The sequence below is a fragment of the Rattus norvegicus genome, chromosome 1 (assembly GCF_021556685.1).
Source record: "Rattus norvegicus strain SHRSP/BbbUtx chromosome 1, alternate assembly SHRSP_T2T, whole genome shotgun sequence".
In the NCBI taxonomy this organism is placed as follows: Eukaryota; Metazoa; Chordata; class Mammalia; order Rodentia; family Muridae; genus Rattus; species Rattus norvegicus.
In genome coordinates this window covers 41,835,001-41,861,349 of record NC_141534.1, presented here as the reverse complement: position 1 = coordinate 41,861,349, position 26,349 = coordinate 41,835,001, and the positions used below count along the sequence as shown (strand labels likewise).

The 26,349-nt window shown below is 42.8% G+C and overlaps 1 protein-coding gene across 2 annotated transcripts in view; it reads right to left on the bottom strand.

Annotated features, from left to right (window-relative positions):
• Positions 1 to 26,349, bottom strand: part of Ppp1r14c (protein phosphatase 1, regulatory (inhibitor) subunit 14c) — a 113,468-nt gene that overhangs the window by 25,692 nt on the left and 61,427 nt on the right. The window contains exons 2-3 of one of the 2 annotated variants that reach the window (XR_015648771.1): positions 19,038 to 19,164; positions 16,915 to 16,947 (exon numbers count right to left, since the gene is read on the bottom strand). Coding sequence is in view for 1 of the 2 variants with exons in the window: in NM_133425.3 (NP_596916.1) it covers positions 16,915 to 16,947; positions 19,038 to 19,121 (117 nt within the window). In the remaining variant the exon portion in view is untranslated. 2 annotated transcript variants of the gene reach the window in all.

Genomic DNA, 26,349 nt, shown 5'->3' with positions numbered 1-26,349 from the left:
AGTAGTCATGAATGATCTTTTGAAACAATGAGATCTCATCAGATTAGCAAAATCTTAAAAGTTCAATAATTTTAAGCATTGTGATAATGAGGGTGAGGGAAATCTACACTGGTGAGCATGTAGCAAGCTGAAACATCCCACCACCTCCTGCTGTATTCCTTGAAGACATGCTCATACACGAGACAATAGGTCCATAATAATATTCTTCTTCATAATTAAAAGCTGAACAGAGTCCAAGCAGTTACCAATAGAAGAGTAGATAATTGTAGTAGAGACAGAAGGAAAGTCCTGACTTTTGAAAGCTTTCCTCTGACCCCTCCATATGTATCGTGGCACACACATAAACACACACAATAAATACATGAGAAAAAAGAATGCTCTCCATGGCTGGCCAGATGTCTTAGCAGATGAAAGCATTTGCTGAGCCAGCCTGTGACCTGGGTTTGAGCCTCAGAATCACCACATAAAAACACTGGATGCACCGGTGTCAATCTGTGGTTCCTGCACTCATAGGGTGAAATGAGAGGCAGAGATGGAGAATCAGCCAGACACTCACAGGCTAGCCAGCCTAAAACATGCAGAATAGTCTCTCATGGCAGCATAAAAGACCTGGCCTAAACAAGGTGGAAGTTAAGAACCAACTCCTGAAGACTGTCCTCTGACTTCACAAAAAGTGGGGGTGTCCTGCCACACAGTACACCCCCACACTAATAGTATTAAATAAAAATGTTTGTCTTAGGGTTTCATTGCTGTGAATAAATACCATGACCAAGGCAACTCTTATAAGGACAACTTTTAATTGGGGCTGACTTACAGGTTTAGAGTTTCAGTCCATTATCAGCAAGGTGGTAGCATGGCAGTGTCCAGACAGGCATCGTGTGGGAGGAGCTGAGAGTTCTACATATTCATCTGGAGGCTGATAGAAGACTCACTTCCAGCCAACTAGGACAAGGATTTTAAAGCCCACACACACATTTACACACCTACTCCAACAAGGCCGCACATCTTACTAGTGCCACGCCCTGGGCCAAGCATATATAATCCACCATACTCCACTCCCTGGACCTCATAGTCTTGTTCAAATACCTGAATCATTGGAGGCCATACCTAGCCATAGCATAATAAAAATGTACATTTAGTCCAACTTCCAAAGTCTCAACAATGTTCAAAGTCCAAAGTTCAAAGTCTCTTCTAAGATTTATCCAATCACTTAACTGTAATTCCCAAAGCAAGACAGGAAACCAGCTGGGCAGACTCCAAACTCTGCATCTCCATGTCTGATGCCAAAGCAGTCTTCAGATCTCCACTCCTTTTTCATTTTTATTGACTACAACAAAGTTCTTCCTCCTGGGCTGGTTCCATTCCCTGTTGCAGCTTTTCTCAGCAGGTATCCCATGGCTCTGGCATCTTTAACATTTTGGGCTTTCTAAATCAGCTGCGCAGCTTCTTGTTCTAATATCTGGGATCCACACATGATCTTCTGGACTCCTTCAAAGGGCTTGCATCACTTCTCTAGCTCGGTCTTCTGTATTACCTAGGCTCTGGTAGACTCTTCTCTACTGCTTCTGCTACTTTTGGTGATCACCCTATGGTACTAGTATCTCCAATATGACAGGGCCTTCAACTGCAACTAAGCTTCACTGTAGTCTCTCATAGACTTTCTTCATGGTGCAAAGCTTCAACTTCTTTGCATGACCCCAGAAAGCTTGGGCCATCAACTATAACAGAGGCTGCCCCTTCACCAGTGGCCTTCCCTGGCCTGTCACAGTGCTAAGCCTCATCTGCTCTCAATGACCCCTTCATATCTTCAAAACAAATATCACCTAGGTGATTCTTACATGTTACCAAGTGCAGCTGTAGCATGAGGAACAACCTTGGTGATCTCTGGACTACAGCTTCTTTGTACTCTCAGAAAACACTTCACAGAAGATTTCACCTCAGTGATGTTGGTCTCCTCTTAATCACTGCTAATTTTTTAGCCTCCAGCTAACCAGCATCAATTGTTGAAGTATTCTCCTTTTACTCTTAGCTATAAAGCCAGAGGCAAATGGCCAAAATTGCCAAGTACTGTTGCTTGCTAAGGCTAGAACATGATCCCCCTTCTTCTATTACCAGTTTTATCTTTTTCAATTCCCTCACTGCCTAAGTTTGGTTGTCCTGGAAATTACTCTGTAGAACTCCGAGATCTACATGGTTCTGTCTCCTGGGATTAAAGATGTGTATCATCACATCTGGACTTAAGCTTTTGTTCACCTAGAACTTCCTCTGTTCCAGGCTGACCTTGACCTCAGAGATCTGCTTGGCTTTCTCTCCTGGGATTAAAGGTATATACCACCATGCCTGAACCTAAACTTACCTGGGTGAGATCTTGCCCCAAAGTCCCACTTCCTTAATCTGTTATCTCCTAGAACATAGGGTTCAGCTCTATTCTACTTCCTGGTGTCAGTTTAATACTTGAAGCATATATTTTGTATTTTTCCTTTCTCAGCTTGCTCCTTTTCATTAAAATTCTCTTCATAAGAGGGAACTTTAGTAACCACACAACAGAATTTATACCAGTCTGTTTTAAGACTCCCTTTTTCAAAGCAATTACTCTAAATCTCTTCACCTTAGCCTCAGGCAGACTCTTCAGACAATGACAAAAAGCAGCCACATTCTTTATCACAGAATACCACAGAAACTATCTCTATGCCATACACTGAAATTCCACCCCACTGAAACCTCTTGGGCCATGTCTGCACAATTCAAATCACTCACAGAAATAAAGTCTTCCACATTCCTACTAGGATAGCCTAGTTATCCCCACTTAAAGCGTTCCACTGCTTCCCAAATCCAAAGTCCAAAAATTGACATTCTTCCAAACAAAAACATGGTCAGGCCTATCATAATACCCTGGTACCAACTTCTGTCTCAGTTAAGATTTCATGGCTGTGAACAGACACCATGACCAAAGCAACTTTTATAAAGGACAACATTTAATTGGGGCTGGCTTACAGGTTCAGAGGTTCAGTCCATTATCGTCAAGGTGGGAGCATGGCAGCATCCAGGCAGGCATGGTACAGGCAGAAGTTAGAGTTCTACCTCTTCATCTGACTGACTTCCAGGCAGTTAGGATGAGGGTCTTAAAGTCCATGCCCACAGTGACACACCTACTCCAACAGGGCCACACCTCCTAATAGTGCTACATGTTGGGCCAAGCATATACAAACCATCATGATGTTTAAAGAAAATTATACAGTAAAGGAAGACAAGGAAGGATGAACAAATTATACAACTCACTGAATTAATATCAAAGTTAGACAAAATAAGCAAGGTTAAAAAAAAGAGACTTTCAAAATATTATTGTAAATTATAAAAGACAAAATAATTTCTGTGTATTCCTGTCACCACTCGGTGGCCACACAGCCTGGTTCACCTTTGCTGGTTTGTCAAGACAAGTTGTTAGGAGAAGCCTTGCAAAGATCTGTAAAGAATTATCTGAATGAATGAGTGGATTCATACAGCTGTGGCTTGGAAGTAAAGAAAGGGTATAGCAAGCCAGAGACATGATTCTGCAGTGAAGAGCACTTGTCACTCTTGTAGAGGACCCAGGTTCAGTTCCCAGCACCCACATGCCAGCTTACAACTGCCTGTAACTCTACTCCAGGGGATCCAGTTCCATCTTCTGTTCTCCATGGACACCAGGCATGCATGTGGTACACAGACATAAAAGCAAGCAAAACACTCATGCACATAAAATGGAAAACAGATCTTTTGTTTAAAGGAAAAATCATAGAAAGTAACCACTGACCCAAGACACTCTGAAGGTTCTCAAAGGTGTTTTGTTAATCTTGGGTAAGTGATGATCTGGGAGAGTAAGGGAAGAGTGGAGCTTAGGCTGTTCTTTTTATAATGAGAGAGAAAGTGGGAGGGTAAAGAAGCGGAGAAAACAGGACAGGATATTAGGGGAGATGAAGAAATGACACCGGAGAGAAGAGAAGGGAAGTGAAATCAACACAGCCACAGAAAGTATAGCATTCCCCTAAAGCTTGCAAAGTTAACTCCAGGTAGCATACAGTCACCTGATTTCTAAACAGGTCCGAGGAGCCCTGGCAGCAGTCCCACCAGGTTCAGAATTTGTAACATGTCTACTCTGAAACCTTATTTTCTAGATCTCTTCTGGGTTCTTTGGCTTTCAGCATCCACCCCCACCACCCACATATGGGCCTGCCCCAGCCTGTGCCAGAGGCAGCAGATGGACACATGCTTTCTAATTATCACCATAGCCAGGTGTCCCTGGGCCTTCCCTGGTCATTCAAAGTAATTAATCTGTTATGTTCATTGCTGACAACTTGGAGTTTCCCAAAAGATGGATTCCTGGAAAATAAGGAAGAAAGCCATCTTTGCTGTATACAGAAACTACACTTAGGTCATCCTTTCCAGTATCCTGAACCACTTAGAAAGAAATAAGCTGAATAGATATTAAACAGTAACTTTTTAATTAGAATTGTTTCCCAACACAAGGGCTCTAAGGTGTCACTCTCTGAAGAATGGTGTCACCAATCACAGTAACTGAGCCAGCAAGGAAAGCGCTAACGAAATGTGCCTGAAAGAACTATGGATGTACAATCTCTTTTCTTGAACACACTACCCACTTCAGAGGCAGAGGCAGAGGCAGAGGCAGAGGCAGAGGCAGAGGCAGAGGCAGAGGCAGAGGCAGAGGCAGAGGCAGAGGCAGAGGCAGAGGCAGAGGCAGAGGCAGAGGCAGAGAGAAAAAGCAGATAAAACTTCTTAAGAGTGAGATTCACAGGGACCAGCAATCCTGCCCATGTCCACATGGCTGTGTGTTCTCCCTGATTAGCTTCCAAGAACTGCTCTAAAACTGCACATTGACAGGCTCCACTTGCCCCAGGCCCAGGTTCACTATCAACTTAAACCTAAGTATTTTTAAAGAGTTTTTGTTTGTTTGTTTGTCATTGTTGTTTGCTTTTGTTTTGTTTTCTTTGTGATCCAGAGTCCTGCTATGTAACCCAGGCTAGACTTAAATCCAGCCATCTTCAGCCTTAGACTCTGAAGTACTAGGATTCCAGGTGTTCACCATACCTGGCTTCAAGGGCAAGTTTGTGCTGGTTAGCTTTTTGTCAACTTGAAAAAAACTAGAGATTTCTGGAAAGAGTGAAACTCAACTGAGTTGGTCTGTAAGAAAGATTGTGGGTCACTTTCTTGATAAATGGTTGGCATGGAAAGGACCAGCCCATTGTGGGTTGTACTACCTCTGGGCAGGTGGTCATCGGTTGTATAAGAAAGCAAGCTGAGAAAACCATGAGGAGCAAGTCAGTAAGCATGGTTCCTCCAAAGCTTGTCCATCAGTTTCTGCCTCCAGTTTCCTGTCTCAAGTTTCTGCCCTGACTTGCTTTCATGTCAGTCTATAACCTAGACATTAAAATAAACCTTTTCCTTTCCAAGTTGCTTTGAGCTATAATGTTTATCACAACAACAAAAAATTAATTAAAACAGCAGTCAAGGTGAGAGTCTGGCAATGTGTGAACCAGATGAGTAGAAGAACGTCTCAATTCACCAAAGTTAGGAGAAGTGAGAGAAATGGAGGGTGGGACTCTGTAGGGGGTGCTTCTGATGCTAAGGTCCTGCTCCCCAATTGGTTCTTGGTCAATCAAAAGATGCTAGGGTCCAAAAGCTGGGGGGAAGGAGAGGTGGGAATTCCAGGTCCCCACAGGCAGGCTAAGAGATGCAGAAAGAGGAAGGGGGATTTTGCCATGCTTTAGAGGGAAGAAAGATGAACAACCATGTAGGTCTTGGGCGGAGTGGACATTGACTGCTTCCCCAAGCAGGAGATTAGAAACACAACTAACTGGAGGGCAATTTTGGATTGTTGAACGAGGAGAAGGTAATAGGGACACTAACCTAAGGGCAGATTAAGAGGTGCTGAACTAAGAGTATTGGGATGGGCATGCTAACAACAGGAGACAGAAGTTCCCAGCAATTGAGCCAAAAAGGCAGGCTGAAATTGAGCCATGTATGTCTGTGTTTTTATTCACTACAATATCTGAGTCAATATTCACTACATCTAGGGAGTCAGGAAGACTACAGTTCGATCCATCAGCTCACAGGGCCTATCAAAATTGACCCTACTTTTCATTATCTGAAAATTGGTTCTTGCTATCTGCTTCAGGTGACGTCTTATGGGTGCTGTCAAATGACTTCTGCTAATATAAATTCCTGAAGGACTTAATCACAGACCAGTTTTGATTTCCCTTCTTTAACTTGAAGACATGAAGCTATGTTCTTTGCTTGATTCCTATCTGCTTTAAAGATTAATTCATTTTGTTGTGATTACAGTCTCTTTAATCTGATATTCAATTCCTACTTCTAGATGTGTTTGTTTCTTACAAAAAACCCACCCGTGTCTGCATACAGCAAAGGAGCCCAGTGCACCCCACATTGTTCTTTAATTCCCATTTGTTTATGTCTATGTAGTTCTAACCACACAGAGGGAAATGGGGTTGCGTTAAGGTAAGAGAGATCATTTTAAATTTAGTAAGAAGCTATAAAGTCTCCATCAATCATTAGAAAATGTCAAGTGGGCCCATTAATCTGTTATGTTTACTAGATGGATCAGAATAAGAAATATAATGGAATTCAATGAATCTGTGGGCTCCTCTATTAAATCACCAAACACATAGCTTACCCGAGGTACCTCTAAACCTGCAATTGGTTTTTGCAGTGGGGACAGTCTTGTGAACCGTTCGGTAACTTTGCAGAGTGCTGAATCTTCACCAAACAGGAAGTGGACACAGACTTTTGTCCCATAACTACTGTCAGGTAATACTTCTGGATATAAAGACGACCTTAATGGGCTTTACACATATACCAGCAGGAAGCTGATGTTCCTGATAGGAGTCCACAGAAAAGCAGCAAGGGAGAGCAAGAGCATGAGGTTTATTTTCAATGTCAGTCCCAACACACACTGGGCAAAGAGGTCTGGGGCATAAAGAGTAGGAGGGGCCTGGGGATGTAGCTTAGTGGTCTAGCAAACTTAAGCCCTAGATTCAATCTCCACCACCACACAAGACCTGCATGGTGCATATCTCTCACCCTAGCCCTCAGCAGGTAGAGGCAGCAGAATCAGAAGTTCATCCTCAGCTATGTAGTGAATTTGAGGATAGCCTGGCCTATATAAAACCTCAAAACAAAACAAAATGCTGGATGGCAGTGGCAATGGTGTTAGCATATGACTTTAATCCCAGCACTTGGGAGGCAAAGGCAAGAGGATTACTGTAAGTTCAAGGCCAGCCTGGTCTACAGAGCGGGTTCCAGAACAGCCAGGGTTGTTACACAGAAAAATCTGGTCTTGAAAAAATAAAAAGGGGGGAGGGATATATGTTTGAAAATGTGCAGTTAACAGTCAGATCTGAGATCTTTTAGGCTACCTGATGAAGCCTTACGTGTTATCTCAGTACTAACCTCATCCTTAAGCATTCATTGCCCTGTTATTCTACAGAACTTCAGGGCCAATTTTGTTTCTATTTGAAAGCTTTTTTTCTGAGGGTGGCAGCAACTCTTTCCTTTGTTTCTGTATACCCATGCTTATTCTCTTATACTTTTTCTTTAGGCAGAATTATTTTGTTAACTAGTGGTGTGCAAGAAGTTATCTGGGGATCTTTTTGAGGAGTGTGGAGTCTCTTACCTAGTCAAGATCTGTTCCTCTTGCAGACCCAGACTGATGTCTCTTTAGAAAAAGTCTCATAAGCCAAATCAGAAGGGCCTAACAGAGATATAACATAGGGTTTCTTGCTTGAGAATTCAGGATTATTAAGCTGAGCAACCTGGCTGCCCCTTGTTTGAGCAATTCCTCTAAGCCACACTTGGGCTTCTAAGCTACAGAAGCTGGTGAGCTGACAGAAGGACAATGATGACCTGTTTCCCTATTTCGCTATTCCTTTCAGCATTTAAATACCTACCCAAGTCCCCTTCTCAGGAGATTGCCTTTTAAATAGTAGTGAGCATTCACTGTTGTGTCCCTGTCTTTAGATTAGTGTCCGTAAACATTGGTTGAGAAAATGAATGAGAGGTTGTGGTAAAGCAATGATTGTGCCTTCTTCAGACACCCATAAGCTTCTGGTGCAGTCAATACTCAGATGATCTTTTCACCCTACCCAGTTCAAGGAAATCTGTAAGTCAGTCCATGTCAGCATAAACTAGATATACCAAAGTCCCTTAGAAAAGTAACATCATGGCACAAGGCCCAAACAAGCAGAATCTGCCTTCCATTGGGCAGAATTGGGATGGGGGGGGGGTGGCATCAGAGCGGGCTGTCTTCCAGAAAGCATCAGTCAGTTTCTATTTCTAAACCATAGCACATTTACTACATAGAAATGGCCCCTACAGATAACTAGGACTTGGAAATACTTCTTGCCACCATGGTCTCTGAATCATCCTGGGAACTTCTAACTCCATAGCAACCGATAGGCTTTGATTATTCAAAGGCAAACTTGTAGTGCAGCCACTGGGAGAGCAAATAACACCAAAGTACTGGAAGAAAAACTCAATGTTTACCCTGTGCAGTGACATGGGCACCTTCAGCTAGGAGCAAACCCTTTTCAGAAGAGCCCATCTGTCGCAGGAGCCCATCCTGCCACTCCCTGCAGTCAGGAAGGCAGACTCCTCCTGTAGGCACCAAATACATTTTCTGTCCCTTACTCCAATATAATGGAGGGACACCTATGTAATCCTAAGACTTGAAAATCAAGTAAGGGACAGAGAAATAAGAAATGAGACTCAGCTTGGCTTGGTTAAAGTTGCTCAAACATCCCTCCAATCCTGCCAACACCAGCGGGTTGGCATACTGACTACTCAACCCCAAATAACGGGAAACAGAATTACCATGTCCTACATGCATGCTGTAACAATGTTCTCTTTCCTCATCTACTTAAACCTGTTTTATATCAACTACATCCAAATTGGCATTTACTCATGGGGAACATGATTTCAAAACATGCCCACCCCCTCACACTCTCTCCCAGTGTGTGTGTGTGTGTGTGTGTGTGTGTGTGTGTGTGTACTTCTGTGTGTGACTATGACCATGTCTGTGCCCTGGCACATGTGTGAAGATCCAGGGCAACCTCATGTGCTAGCCCCCCCTTCACCTAATCTTACCCTCTATTCACTACTACAGAGAGAGCTGGCCCTAATTACATCATGAGTCTTGATGTGCCCAAGTCATGAAAGGTATGACATGTCAAGAGTTCACAGTTAGGATATAAACCAAATCGAACAAATGAAAGTCCTTTCGGTAGTCAGCCTGTGACACACAGAAGAAAATCACAGCTGCAAAGGTATGACAGAGGGAGACATGCCCAAATCAGTATACTTGTGAGAAATTAGCACGTTTTTTGAAAGTCATTTTTAATAATAACAATTGAAGAATGTAATTTGTGAATTGGGACATTTTGAATGTTTGCATGTGAGTGGAAGACTTTATATGGATTCAAATTCAGTGGGCAGGTCACAGCCCTCCTGTGAATTAAGCTTGACCTTGTGGGTTTCCATACCATTCTGACCTGATCTCTGACAGGCTGTGGGGGTTTTGGTAGCCTCTCCATGTCTCAGATCCTTAACTGATAACAGTGGGGTCCATCTGCAGGCTGACGTGGTGAGGCATCCATATGGCAACACCTTCCTACCAAGAAGTAAAAAGCCAACAGCCGAATAACACTCGAAATGTATATAAGAAATACTCAAGTTAATTAAAAAAAAAAAAAGCCAACAGCCGAATGGAAGATCAGCAACTCCATTTTAAATCTATAAGAGACGTGAGTCCACAGGGCAAACCAATACCACGAATGGAGAGAGTGGTGGGCAAATACAGAGAATTACAACTTGGAGTAGAAAAACCACAGGGAGCAGTCTCTGTCTCCGTGGGGACCAACACCCTGAAAGAAGACCCATCCACAAATGACAAGTTGCTAGAGAGATAAAAAAAATATCCTAAGGGGATTCAGGTCTGGACATGATATCATTTAGTGAGTTTTCCCAAGTCCTCATATTGGACATCAGAGGAAAATTCTTTGTGTTTCTAGAATCTAAGAAACTTGAGGGGAGGAAAACCCCACTCTAGCTGGCTCTATCCATTTTGGGTAGGGTGAGTTAGTGGGAGGTCAGAGGAAGGTGTGGTAGGAGAGCTGATGTAGAGACTGAGAGGAACTGAGGAACTTTACAGTCCAGGGACAATAGCTCACTGGAAAGGCTGAGACTGTGTCCTTTGGCTGTAGAAAGCTTTCACTGACTACCCAGCCCAAACCTATGTTACTAATGACTCGTAACAAGTCTCTGGTACCTAATTTATCAAGCAAATATACAAGACAACAGAAAAGGTCACAGTTTAAAGAAGCAGCAACCATCTTAATCAGATTCAGGTAATGGCAAGAAACAGTGATCTAAGAATTGAAACTAACTATGGTACTTGGCCAAAGGCTCTGGTGAAAGGGCAGATGACACATAGAGAGAAAGTCCCTGTGATGAAAAACACTCACCGAAATGTAGACCACCTTTGGTGGCTCAAAAGTAAAATGGACACAGTTAAGGAAAGAATCCCTAAGCTTGAAGCCATATCAATAAAAGCAGGAGATGTGATGTCTTAACTGTCAACTTGGTAATATCCAGAATCATCTAGGAGACAAGCCTCCAAGCATACTTAGGTTAGCCTCTGGGCATGCTCATGGGAGATTATCTTGAATGGATTAATTGAGGTGTGAAGACCTTCCCACTGGGGCAGTGCTATTCTTTTGGTAGGGTCCTTGACCATATAAAAATGGAGAGCCATGGGGAAATCTGAGCACTGACATTCATCTGCTTTTGGTGTGGTTGTGACATAACGAGCTGCTTCAAGCATCTGCTGCCAAGATTTCCCCACCATACTGGACTGTACCTTGAATTATAAACCAAAATAAACTCTTCTTGTCTTAATTTGGTTTTGTCAGGGTACTTTATCACAGCAATAGGGAAAGAAACTAAGACAGGGAAGCATTCCAGTTTTATTGGTAAGAAGATATACTGTTGTCAAATACGTTGTCTCTCCCCGACTTGACCTCCAGATTGAATGTAATCTCATTCACAATTTCTAGTAAATTCTTTCGTGGTTATTGTTAGCCTATTCTAAAGTGCAGAAGCACATGACTGACAACCATTATCATAGCACCAATAGAAGAAAGCCACTAGAGAGAAGATGCTATCTATCTTCAAGATGTACTACTGTAAGGCTCAAGTAATTGAGACTATTTTGGTATTATGAGGAGCAAGAGAAGCCCAACTATGACTCAGAATAGATAGCCCAGAAATAGACCTATGGAAATGTAATCAACTAATTTTTGATAAAGGTTCAAAGGCAATAGGGTGAGGGGAAAGAAAACTTTCAAACAACTGGGGCTGATACAGACTGGACATGCACATTCAAGATAAAAGCAAACACTCTAGAGACAACTCTTTACTCTCCTCGAAAAATAACTCAGACCAAATACAGACCTAAATGTAAAACAATAACAGTCCAGTAAGATGTCTATCATAGGAGAAAACAGCAGTGGTTGTCCACAGTGATGAGTGTTGGAGCATCAACAAAGGCAAAGAAAAAGAACTCCATGCAAGAAGAGAACATTGATAAGCTGGGCTTCACTAAGTAAACCGTCTGTAAAAGACACTCCAAAGAGAAAGAACAGAGTGGAAGAAAAGACTTTTCAAAGATATACCTATTACTAAAAGCCTGGAGAACAAGACAAACTAATGTTTCCCACTCTCTCCCCTTTGTGTATGATACACAACTATTCTACCAATGATCTACATCCCTAGTCTAGAAGAATTTTTAAAATCCATAGCAAGAGCTGGAGAGACAGCTCAGTGGTTAAGAACAGCTGCTGTTGTTACAAGGACCTGGGTCTGGTGTCCAGCTCCTCACATAGCGGCTCACAGCTGCCTGTAACTCTCGTTCCAGGATCAGAAATCCTCTTTTTGTCGCTGTAGGCACAGCATGAATGTGATGCACTTAAATGCATGCAGACAAGACACTCAGACACATAAGATAAAAAATAAAAATAAAGACATCTTGATATTCAACAGCAGCAAAAACAAAAACAAAGAAAAACCCAGTTTAAAAAAATTGAACTAGAGACCTCACTAGATATCTCTCCTCTGAGGAAATATATGGGTATCAAATATGTATACGAGTAAGTGCTCCATATGACATGTCATAGGAAAATTTAGATTAAAACAAAGATATATCACTATGCACCTCTCAGAATAGCCAAAAGTAAAGAACTTTAACAATACCAAGTGTTGTGGAGGCTTTGGGGCAGGAGGAGCATTCATTCCTGAGGAGAACGAAAAACCATCTGGTTACCTCAAAAGGGTTTGGTAAGTTCCCACAAATCCAAGTATAGTCTTAAGATACACTATATGTTCCTTGGAATTAACCCCAAAGGCATGGAAACTTATCATTACAAAAATCTGCACAAGAATATTCAAAGCAGCATTGCCAACACTTGCAGCCAGTCAAGACATCATTTAAGGTGTGAGCACTAGTTATAGACCTGGAGCTATCATCTAGAACTAAAATGGAGTGAGCTGTCAAGCCATGGAAAGCCATGGAGGAGACTGAAATGGCTGAGTGTGAAGAAGTGAGGCTGAGGGAGTGACATCTTGCAAGACTCCAGCTGGATGCCAACAGGGGGAAACCATGGGGACTACAAAGACCAGTGTTGTGTGGGTCTGCAAGGAAGAAGGGGTTGGCAGGGCAGAATGCAAGGCAGTGAAGCTACTCTGTAAGACATAGTTATGATGAACACAAGCCAAATTTTTTCAAAACTCACAGAAGGTACAAGAACAAGTGTGAACCCTAATGTAGACTATGGATGTGTGTGATTACCATGTTTCTACATGGACTCAACAGGACTTACAAATGTGCCACTCTGTGGGGATGTTGATAATGGAGGAAGCTGGGGATATAGATGGGAAATCTTTATACCTTCTTGCTTATTGCACTATGAATCTAAAAGTGCTCTGGAAGTCTAAGTCTGTGTAAAATACTATGCTGTAATTGACTTAATAAATATTCAATACATAATTAGATTCTCTGCTTACAAATCAATTACTACCATTAAAATTATCACTGTAAATAACCCTTACAGAATTGCTGGGGTACATTTATGAGTACTTTCATTTACAGGAGCATCTGTAACAAGAGGAAATGAAGGCCCAGAGTGGTTGAGAACCTGATTAAAACTTACATAGCACCGGCTGGTTTTGCCCAAAAGACTTAACTTAAAACTCCCTCTTCTTTCCACCATCTCTTCTCCTTCTGTGGCAAGGGGATATAAACAACTCTGTCTCCATCATCAAAGATGCTTTGTTTACATTCCAACCTTCCAAGTGGCATGATTGTGTATAAAGTAACTTTGATCAAAATACAGCACCTCCAGAGATGGGTGCTTTAAAAGGAGAGATGCTTAATTATTCGCCATCTAGTTCAGACTGGATAGAATCCTTTAAAGTTCTGAGGCAAGGTACTCATGAGGACAGGTAGGATGGCAGGACAGAGCACAGGACCCAGTGTTAGACCTCAGAGTCAACCAGTGACTCCCTGGGTTACTTCTCTGACATTGTAGTCAAGTTACTCAAGCCCTCTTCACCAGATTGAACAGGTTGATACAATGTGAGGTACTTAACTCTGAAAAATAAGAAGCCAATATGTTTCTTTCTAGTCCAACTGACACAAAGCTCTGTGTCTTACAAGCATATACCAAAGCACTCCACCTTTCTCAAAGCATCTTTTAGGATAAATGAACTTGAATAGACTCCCTCACTCTGCAGCACTTCTATTCCTCGAAACCATGAGCTAAAAAAAGAATCCAGAGATGCTCACTTGGGAACTCCAGCTCATCTCTCTCCTTTCAGAATAGTCAAAGGGTGATTTTTTTTCTTTTTTCTTTTCTAATCTCCTAAGACAATGCATCAAGACCAGAGGCTGACGCTGGCTAAACCAGTTGGCCAAGAGCTTGCTGTGAGATCATGACAAGCTAAATTCAACCCCCAACCAGGTATGGTAGTTAACACTCTAATTCCAGCACTGAGCAGGCAGAGCCTAGAGGATTCCTAGGGCTTTCTGGCTAGCTAACCTAGCCTACCACATGGAGATCTCTAGGCCAGTGAGAAATCATCTCTCAAAGAACCAACAAACCACAAAACCGGGCCAAGATAGACCTCACCTGGGGAATGACAGGCAAAGTTGATCCCTAGCCTCCATGTAGTCACAAGTACTTGCGTGCGTGGAGGGGAAGAAGAAAGACCCGCTGCCAGGGTGGTGGCCTCATCCTCACAAGTCAGTAAACAGCAAGTGCCCCATGCGTCCCCCTCAACCTTACCCCCCATCCTCAGAGGCAGCTAGCACATGAGGGACAAACTGAAGTCTGCCTGAGAGCCTAGAGATTGATGACGCAGACAACAGCCAATCAGGAACTCCCTTTTGGAGAACAGGCTTGCTTGGAACCAATGGGATAAGGATGGACAGTGTAAAGGGAGTTCTCCAAGAATTAATAAATGAGCTTGCTGCTGCATTCTCACCTGTTCCCTTAATCTGTGCCACTGGTCCTGTGCCGTCTCACCATCTCCAAAGGGGACGGAGGACTCAGACAACAACCCTTTACATTCCGGGCAAGCACTCCAAACTGAGCTCCATGTCCAGTCCTCATTTTTTCTCAACTACATCCCTAGGAGTATTTTGTCTAACATCAGAATGTTCTAATTCATATTCACCCCCCGACACTCGACACTCTGAAGATAAAGAAGCTCTATTCCCCAAACAGCTAAGGTGGAGGGAGGCTCTTTTGTCTCCTTCTGCTTCCAGAAAGCCTAAAGTCAAACTGGCAACTTTCCAGTCGGGGGTTAGAACAATCACTTTGACACAGCCTCAATCTTCCCAGGGGAACAAAGAAAGACATTCAAGTAACCATGCATCATTTAAAGTCGGGGCTCTGTTCTCAGGAACATATGTGAGATTTTTGTTGTGTAAATACCCTGCATTTATAGTGACAGCGGTGACAGCTCACTGTAATGCAATCCTAAGGGACTAGCATTATTATGTTGCTCACGGTTATACTGCCCTTATTTTATGCCACACAAAGCAGGATTAAAAAGTCTGACTGGCAACCTGCTCACCACAGAATAAGACCCAAGAATAAACAGAATAAGGTTAAAAGTAAAACACCTGATTAAAGTCCTCAAGGAGAATAACACTGACTACTGAAACGGGGGGAAATACTAAAACAAATGGAAACCTGTCCAGAAAGAAATCTGAGATGTTAGATATGAGACAGGCAACCCTTTAAGGTAGCAATAAAAATATTAGAAGAACTCAAGTCCAGGACATCTTTTAGAAAGCTGGGTACAAGGTGAAGTCATGGAAAACAAATTGAGAATGGGCTTCAAGGTTCCATCAAAGTAAATTTCCAAATAAGAAGAAAACCATAGATTCAGAAAGCTGAAGAAGAAGTAAATAAAAACAATGAGTAAAAAACAGACAAAGGAAAAGGGCCACATGCACGCACGTGCACATACGTGCACAGGTATACATGGTCATATGCATGTGAGAAGCCATGGCCCTAGTTTACTGTTAGCTTTGTAGTGAAAACACTTGTTTAGATGGTAATATTACAGGCTTCAACTATTGATTTTATACAATACCGCTACATAATTTTAATGGAGGGATGAATAAAAAAGAATTATGTAGAAAGAATTGTCATCTTTCCCAGAAAGACAATAAATGAAAAGTATATATACATATATATATTTCCTCTAGAGAAAAGTATATATATATATATATATATTTCCTCTAGAGAGAGGGAAGGGAGTACAAGCTTTTCTTTCTTGGCCTTATGACATTGGTGACTTTTCAAAAGTATGAATGTGTGTCACATTCACCAAAAATACACTTTTAATAGACAAAGTTAAATATTTACACTTCTATAGGATGCAGTCAAAACAGGGGGCTTTAAATACATGGCTCAAATTGATATGTACCCTTAAACTAAATGATCATAAAACACCTTAGACACAGACATTTACACAGTCTTAAACACATATTTTCTTTTCCATAGTTTAACCGCTTCAAATCTCAGAAGAGTCAAGCACCATTGCTTTGACCTTAAGTGACCTCCGGTCATCTGACAGGTCTTCCCATTTCTCTGATTTACCACAGGAACAAATGAAGTATTTGGTGGGGGTCGGAGGGAGCTAATTATTTCATAACTGATCAAAACCTTAATCTCTATATCAAATGCTTTGGTCTAATCAGCAATATCTATTGTTTCTAATACTAAACATAACACTTGTTAAACACACAGATGAAGCAGAACATTTTTCTCTCCTAATAAAGGTAATTTACATGTATGTTTTTTGTCTGCGTATATGTCTATACAGCATGTGCATAGGTGTATACACACAGATGCCAGCATAGGGTACTGGATCATCTGGAACTGGTGTTACAAATGGTTGAAACTTGCTGTGTGGCTGCAGGAAACCTAGCCTGGGTCCTCTGAAGAGCAGCCAGTGCTGCTAATTGCTGAGCCACCTGGCCAACCCTGACTTGAAGCATGTTTTTAAAATGTATATCCATAAAGTCATAAACTATAGTCTCCATCTGTAATGACTCTGTATCTCCTCACAATTTTCTCTGACGTGAAGATTTTCTCTAAAACCCTACTCTAATAACATCTGAACCAAACAGATTTAGGCTTAGAGATGAGAAACACAGGTGAGCACGGGTGGAAACTGATCATTTGTATTCACTTGTTGTAGCTTAGCTTTTAAAACAGGCAAATTGATTTGACAAAAAACCAATTCCAACACAGCACTTAGGTAGAATAATTGGCTTACCTCTGTTGGTTTATAGCAGTCTACAAGAGCTTCCTAGAATTAAATACACAGAAAGTCAGGATTTTTTTAAATTCATCATCTTAAAGGTGAAATTAAAAAGTCATTTTTTAATTTAAATTATTTTATCTCAAATTTTGTGTGTGTGTGTGTGTGTGTGTGTGTGTGTGTGTGTGTGTGTGTGTGTGATATGTACACATGAATGCAGGATCCATGAGGGGAGGATGTTCAATGTCCCAGGGAGCTGGAGTTATGGACAGTTTGTGAGCCCACTGACTTGGGTGCTAGGAATAGAACTCTAGCTCTCTGGAAGAGCGCCAAGTGCTCTTAACTACCGAACTTTCTCTCCAGCTCCCTCATTTCAACCTTAAATCATATTTTACAATGGTCTGTCAAGGATTACTACTGACTATCTACAGTCACATTTTATCTCATTGGATGTAGAAATCAATAAATACATATCTAAGAATATTATTTTAAATAAGTTATATTTAGAAGATCCAGTTGGTCAGCTAAGATATAAAAGTGCCACTCATGTTTTGTCCTTATGTATGTATGTATGTATGTGCACATATACATATATACATACACATATGCATACATAAACATACTACATAGAGTTTTTGGAAAACAAAAATTTGCTTTTGTGCTATGATAGCTTTGAAAATCAAATATAACCCTCACTAAATTATAAATGACTCACTGATCACAGCTTGCTTTAAAGGATGACATTTTCCCTCTTTCTGTACACACACTCATGTGCACACTTACACCCTTCCCTTTGGATTACCTACCTGGCTCATATTAAACCAGACATACTTAAAGCTGACCCCTGCCTGTGTAAGATGGTGGCAACCATCCTGGACATGGAGAGAGAGAGGGCTCTGGCCATGATTCAGCCATAGTTGGTTTTATCTTCTTGTCACTCACATGGGAGCCAGGCAGAGAGGGACTCAGAGGACAACTAAAATGCCCCTTTCAAGTTCTCAACTGACTTTTTAAATGTCATTTTATTTCTATAGAACTGATGTCTGCTTTATCGTTTCTTTTTTATTGTCAAGGGGCAGGCATGGTGACACAAGCCTTTAATCCCAGCACTCAGGAGAAGGCAGAAGTAGGCAGATCTCTGTGAGTTTGAGGCCAGCCTGGTCTACAAAGTGAGTTCCAGGATAGCCAAGGTTACACAAAGAAATCATGTTTTGAAAAACAAAACACCAAAAAAAAAAAACAAAACAAAAAAACCCTTCCTATTGTCTCCCAATGAAATCTACACACAAGGAATAATCATTAGAACTCTCAGGGCACTCTTAATCATGAACACATTAATTACATTGATGAAGTAAAATGGTCATTTTGATCGGCTCCAGTCACCATGTACCATTGAGCATAAACAACAACCACAGGTCACAGGTTAATCAGTTTTCGAAACTGCTCAGTACAGATTGAGACAAGACCTCCTGTGGGGAAATCTGGGTTGTATTGCTGTTTGCTAAGAAACATTAGGCACCTTGAGCACCACTATTCCATCAGAATATAATCAGGTGAGTACCTAATAAAAGGTATTTTACTAAACACAATCACATTCCAAACAAATCTAATTCTAGCAACTGCTTTCAAAAATGATTTAATCCGGGTTGGGGATTTAGCTCAGTGGTAGAGTGCTTGCCTAGCAAGCGCAAGGCCCTGGGTTCGGTCCCCAGCTCTGGAAAAAAAAAAAAGGAGAAAAATGATTTACTACACATGGTTGTAAAGTGAGAGCCCAGCCCAGGGCTTGGATATTCCCAGGTCTGGCTCAGTCTCTCTCCTTATCACTTGCCTGCATGGTACTTCTGCCTTTCCTGGAGATTGACCTTTCAAGATGGAACTGACCCTGTCTCCCTGAATAATAAGGTTTGGGATCACTGTCCCAGAAGGTTCCTGGAAAACAGTTGTCAACAGCTGTTTTATTATCAGGTTTACATCAGATGCTAGCACCAATGCTTTCTGTTCTGCTAAATGCCACTGTTCAAGTCCTGCGGACTGCCAATGCCCCCACCACACAGCATCAGTTGGTGCCCAGGCTTTGGAGACCCAAGTGGACTCAAACCCCCATGATGAGGACAACCTAGGCTTTGAAAGCTGTTTACCTGTAATTTTGAAGCTCTTTCCTCCTCACTGTCAGCATCAAGAAGATCATCAATATCAATTTCTACATCTGGCATTTCTTCTTCCTGGGGGAGGAAATGTGAATAAAGGCTTTACTGTAGGGAAAAACTAAGTACAGCGCGCTAACCCAATCGAGTTAAATACAGGACTGACTATCCATCCAGAAGCCAGGGTAGGGGTGGGGTTTGGGGGGCATGGTGGATAAGAAGGGGAAAGTAAGACTGGAGGAATGGGGGTGGAGTATGGAGAAGAATGATGAAGAAAGGGGGATAGAAATGAGAGATGGGAAGGAAGAGGAAAAAGGAAAAGAGGAACGAGAGGGAACAAAGGCACATGACCATCACATTCTGCTCCTAACAGTAATCACACCTATGGTTACATCATGGTACATTGTTAGAGTTCTGAAAAGGTGGGAATTACAGTTTCTGATCCATATCTACTCTTCTCTTGCTGACTATACCAGTCTTTACTGTAGGCCACATCTCTCTTCACAGCTCCTGGTCTGTATAAAACCTGATGCCACCACAGGGTTTTGGTCAGAAGCATCACTTACTTAATCAGACACTGATTCCTGGAAGATGTGTAATCTAAGGCCCAAGAGAGTTCTAAGAAACATACTCTTTCCGCAAGAGAATCCGTCATTTCCTCTGAGTGCAGGCTGAGGAAGGATGGAACCCTGGATGTTGCTGGTCATTGCTTGCTGCTTTGAAAGGGGCTGAGTTTAGGACAGTGGTCACAGGACAGGTTGGGGGAAGGGAGTTGGGAGACAGGTACAGCAGGATAGTCTCTTCTAAAAAAACATAACAAAAGGACAAGAGGGTTGTAGAAAGGGGTGGGGCTGGGAGGAGTGGAAGTGGGGAGAGATGGGAGTGAATGTGGTTATGCTGTTGCATGAGATTCTCTAAGAAATAATAAAAGTATTTTTAAAGCAGATTCTAGGTAAAACCACTTAGCCACCAGGTCAAAGCACATTTGAGTAGATCGTTGACATTGTTTCAGCCAATTTGGGTTGAGCCATCAAAAACATCTAGTCCAGAAGAGGAGGCAAGACAGGTGAAAGACCTTACTGGTTTGGAAACTGAATATCCAGCACTCAGTGGCCCTCTGTTCTGTCATTTGAGTCTTCCCTTTATATCTTCCAATGTAAAAATAAACCAGTCTCTGACAGAAGTCTGCAACTTTGTGCTTTATCTTGACCCATGCATTCACCAGCTGCCTGACTCTGCTAAGTCCCAGCAAGAGCTGAAGGGTGTCAGCAGTAGCTGGAAAGAAAACTACATGGGAAGACAACCAGGGTCACCCAGCCTTAGCTGCTCCATGTAAATTAACTGCCTGGTCTTGAACCTGCTGTAAGGGTGACATTCTCAACGTTTCCAACAATCTGATTGTGTGTATATTTGAAGTCATGGCAGAAAGGAATGCTGGCAGGGGAGTTTTGTTGTTATCGGGGCCCCTAAACAGATTAGATTAGGAGTAGAGGTGTAGACTGCCAGATTCTCTACAGTGAACGGACCAATGAGATTCCAAACACCAGCAATGAAACCCCTGGCTTACAGAATAACATGCAGAGACCAGAGGGGCAGAGGGTGCTGTGGGAGCCATGGACTGGTGAATCATCCACAGGTTGATCATTTACTCTTTAGGCATCCTCAGGACAAGGGGCCCCTTGTGTGTTTCAGAAAGTGAAGCTGAAGATGAATTCAGCTGCCATCCATAGTTCAGCACAGCAACTTCTCAATCAGTACCTTGAAAGGCAAGAACACCATTGCAGGTCTCAGCTGGCACCACTCAAGAAAAGCCACACAAGATAGACCCTGAGTTTCGATCTAATCTACAGATAGCACAGCCTCCCTCTCACCCTTACCCCACTCTTCCCTTGAACAGATCTCTGGGTTCAGTATTTATCCTCTGTGGACACCAAGCATTTGTTCATGCTGGGGCTTTGTGAAATCAAGGAAGATGGTATAGACTCTGCTCAAGAAATGGGAGCCTCGGGCTGGAGAGATGGCTCAGTGGTTAAGAGCTCTGACTACTCTTCCAGAGGTCCTGAGTTCAATTCCCAACAACCACATGGTGGCTCACAACCATCTGTAAAGAGATCCGATGCCCTCTTCTGGTGTATCTGAAGACAGCTACAGTGTACTTATATATAATAAATGAATAAATCTTAAAAAAAAAAAAAAAGAAATGGGAGCCTCTTCTGATCTAGGAGGAGTCAAAGGCACAGTCAATAATGACTACCTTCTCAGCAGAGTACAGAAGTGGGGTCCTTCCCCCTCAAAAAAATCACAGGAAGAGCTTAGATGCTGAGCCAAGCTTTATCAAACCAGCTTGGCCTTGTGTGATAATGTTTGCCCCAGTCAGAGGGCACCTCAGCCAGGTGTCCTCTCATTAGGAATGCACAGGGCTGTGGCTCTCTTTTAGCTACTGTTCTTGCTCTGTTTCCCTAAACTAGAAAGGCTGACTAATGCGGTGAGCATGAATGGTACTTAAATCCCTCATGATGAGATTCAGAGTTGGATTAGTGTCTCATTCGCACCAACCACATTTTAAGTGCTTGAGCACATTTCACACAGCACAGTGAGAGGCTTCTACACTAGATGTTGAGCATTTTGATATTACAGAAGGCCCTGATGGGCAGCACAACCATACAGCCACTAACTCTCTGGACTAGAGTCAGGAAACCAAGTCTCCATCTTAAAAAGCCTTAATCTGAAAAGAGATTAAGAGGAGCAGGGGAAATGCTGTGTCTTAAGGTCACTCCCAGGTCACTCCTGAGGTCATGTGGCTGGGAAACTCAGCTCCTGTTGCAAGAGGCTGATACACGACTGACTGAGTAATAATCACAGCCACTGCAGGTAGCCACAGAGTCTCTGCCTGACCAGCTGCTTCAGAGGCCTGGGGCAGGCAAGCACAGCCTGTGCAAAGAATGGGGCTTTCAAAGGCTGGCAGTTTTGCATGCCTGGAGGCTCTCTTTAGCTCTGGACACCAGTTGCTCTGATCCCAGATCCACAGACCTAATAATTTACAGGATAGTGAAGGATCCCACAGTCTACGGTAGCTTAACCAGAGTGGCTGCCTTTGGGTATTTGCCTCACATTGAAAATGTGTCCCCATACAGTGGCTCTGGTATCAAGAAGTGAATCAAAGTGTCAAGAAGTGGTCTTCAGAATGCTGGAGAATGTTAGCTCTTAGCATCTTTAGGCAAGCATTCTCCTACTGGTACTGAGACTATGACCCCATATGATTCCAGAGGAAAGTCCCAGTGGGATAGAAATGATTCTCAGAGAGACTTATGTTCTTCTTTCAGCTATTAGGATACTATTTTCTTTTTTTTCAAATATAAAATTAGTGCATTTGGCAGGAATTCAAGAGCACAAGCTGAATCTGACCTCCAAAAAAATATACGAAAGGTTCCATTTGTCCCCTGTCACAGGAATGGACCACAGAACAAAATCCTGATGGATGGGTTCTATTCTGTGGTTTCTGGGGGTATATTCTACCACCCACAAACACCTCAAAGATGCTTTCCTTTTTAAAAGTTAGAGATCTCTAAAACATGCCACATGCTTTCTCAGTCTGGGCTCAAAAGCAATCTCTGTAACAGAGGAAGCAGCTTGGGTCCCAGATCCCTTCCCCCAGAGTAAAGAACGAACAAATAAAAACCATCTAGCCTGTCTATCAGTGAAACTTAAGTATGCCCTACCCTTGCCTCATGGCTTTCCATAAACTGTAAGATCACATTAAACTGTAAGTCACAGAGTGGGGGAGAATTAGGTAACACCACCTCCTGCAAGTTGGCCAAACTGTAATCCCTGATATAAAAATCAAACAAAGAAAAAAAACTCAATTAAAAAAAAAACCACCAAGAAGTAGAAGCAGGAAAAATGAACTTGGACAGTCACAAGCTGAAGTCACTCTGACTTGCTGAGAACACGGCCACTGAAGACCCCTGACTTGCTGAGAACATGGCCACTGAAGGCCCCTGACTTGCTGAGAACACGGCCACTGAAGGCCCCTGACTTGCTGAGAACATGGCCACTGAAGGCCCCTGACTTGCTGAGAACACGGCCACTGAAGGCCCCTGACTTGCTGAGAACATGGCCACTGAAGGCCCCTGACTTGCTGAGAACACGGCCACTGAAGGCCCCTGACTTGCTGAGAACATGGCCACTGAAGGCCCCTGACTTGCTGAGAACACGGCCACTGAAGGCCCCTGACTTGCTGAGAACATGGCCACTGAAGGCCCCTGACTTGCTGAGAACACGGCCACTGAAGGCCCCTGAGCAAGGGCAAGAAGGGACAAAGAAAGAAGCCAAGTCAGTTACAGGTTTAAGTTGATGAAGATTCTGTGTGGACAGGGCTATCCTCATCTTGTGTGAGGCAGCTGGGCTGTCATCAAGAACGGGAGAGTTTAAAAGGAACACAGTCAGGGATGAACTGGATGCCGGAGGGAGGAAATGTGAAGAGCAGAGCCAGCTTCCGAGCCCAAGATGTTCTAGATAGAAACAACAGGGACTCTGGGACCATCAAAACATTCACAACCTACCTATCAGTGGAGAGAGCAGTATGACCAGCCTCAGCCCAGCTATGGAGTAGAGGCAGGACTCACACTCTGCCATGCACATGGCCACATTGTAGCACTAAATGGCAATGTGTGGCCCTCATAGGCAGCCACAGTAGCCAGGAGGTCAACCTACATTCTGACATTAGTATGCAGTAATGTAGCTGGGGCAGAATATCAAGCCCACCTGTACTAATGACACATCATGCACTCACATGCACACCACCATGGGCATATATGCATATATATCTATGCCACTATCCACACACACACACACACACACACACACACACACACACACACACACATATTCCACACTACCACACAATGCATACTCTTACACACACATACACACATATGTACATACACACTGTAATACACATAGGTATTTGGATACACACTACCACTGCCACACACCACAACATACTATGTATACTTTCCTTCTCTCTCTCCTTTCTCTTCCTCTTTTCTCTGTTACCCCCCTGCACACATGTATGTACATTTCTAACAAGCCAGAAGGCTTACACTGAACTCTGAGAGTGGTCAAATAAGCTTTTATAAAATGTAAACATCACCTTGGCCCACAAGTGCAAGGCCAGCAGGGATGCTCAAACTAAACCTAAATTTGAAAAAGGATTGGGTTTTCAAGCTCCACACGACACAGGTCCTCAGCAGTTCTCAAAAGTCTCCATCCCAAAGCAAGCATGGGAGGACAGAATTCCATAAACTATATGCAGACTGTGTTAGCTCCAGAGATACAGGAAGTAGCCAGAGGCAGAGTGGGGTTGTGGGAGGGGGTTTGGGGGTCTGGGGGAGGGGAGGGTGGAGGGCTGCTGTGGAAAATGGCCAAATATCTCACATCTCACCTTTGTATAAGCCAGTGTGGAGCAGGGGCGACTGACACAGGGGATATGAGGTAAGATCTGAACCCTTAGGATTATGTCAACTCTCTATAAAAACATATATGCTTCAAGCAAGCTTTCCTTCTTTCTTTCTTTCTTTCTTTCTTTCTTTCTTTCTTTCTTTCTTTCTTTTTTTTTTTTTGGAGCTGAGGACCAAACCCAGGGCCTTGCACTTGCTAGGCAAGCGCTCTACCACTGAGCTAAATTTCCAACCCCTTAAGCTTTCTTTCTAGTGCCAACCCCCCAAAGTTCCTGTAAACAAGCACACTCATGTATCACCTATGACCAACCCATCATTCTGTGCCAACTGCATTTGCATATCACACCAAACAGGAATTACATTAGTTGTCATGGCTAATGACAAAGGTTGGAGAGCAAACTCAATATATATAAATTTTATACTAGGCAAGACTCATTCACACAGTGATGGTAGGCGATGCCACATGGACACCATTGAGTCACAATAATAGGTACAGAATCCCTGATACCAAAAGAAGTCAGTCATCACAGTATGCTGAATGGCATGCATTTAAGATGGTGGTGCTTTATGTTTAATTTGCAACTTCAGGCATACTTCTGTCATTGGAAGAGCCATAAGGAGTTAGGGTTTATACCTGTTTTTAAATGACACGTGTAAATGCTCTTGTAATATTCTATATCTTAATAAGCAATCTGCAAGAAGTTATCCCCACAGAAAACATCAGAACATTGGGAATGAAAAGCAGACCTCAGAGGCTTTCAAGAGGAAAACAGGTTGCATGTATTGGTTTAGAGAGCCAAGGCCAGCAGGCTTCCCAACAGAAAAACTGAGTGCTTGAAGTCAGGAACAAGTCCTTCATCTGTCTTGTGTAGCTGTAACACAAAGTCTGAAGCTGGAAGATTACAAAGAGAAGAGATTTGTTCAGCTTACCATTCTGGAAATCCAAGAGCATCACATCAACATGCTCATATGAGGGTCTCTTGGTGGCATCATGCAGTAGGACACATGTGAGAAGTCACAGGAGAGACAGGAGGCAGGGCAGGGGCCAGGGTCACTCTTTAATGACAACCACCTCATTTTGAAACTGAACATTCCTGTCAGACCCAACCCTTCCATTCCATAATGATGACATTAACCTCTTTGTGAGAGTAGGGTCCCCATGATCTAAGAACCTTCCCCCTCTTAAAGATTCTACCAGTTCAACACCACAATGCTGTGGGCCACGCTTGAAGCACAGGAGCCTTCAGAAACAAACTATATCCAAACCAGAGGAAGCAGGTTCTAGAATCTAAGGAATGATGTTTTCTAACTTTATGCCTATCTTCTCCCCAAAAGGTCTGTTTGTCAAGAGGGACAAGAAAAACCGCAGGCATTTTGACACATTGGGTCTTACATCTCAATATATTTACCTCCTATGTGGAAAGAAGCACTCTGGAGGAACAAAGAAATCAACCAAGGAAGAAGCCACCTGGGTTGCTAATTGGCAAAGTTCAGAGAGGGCAAAATAAAAGCATGACTGAGGAGGAACAAGTAGGCAGGGACTTGAAGAGCCACAGCTGAACCAGAGGTGGGTCTGGGAGCCTGCCCACTAAGATGTGGAGCTAGTGCCCAACACACACACACACACACACACACACACACACACACACACACACACACGTACACATGCCTCTCACAAGCATCATGGCCTCCTAGTGGAGCCACAGTGTCCTCCATGTGGACATTAAGGAACAGGAATAAATAGAAGACCTTGTCCCAGCCTGATGACACACTATAGTATTTCCCCAGCACTTGCTTTAAAAAGTAAGTGAGCAGAAATCTCCTCAAAGCTGAGCAACCAATCTCAC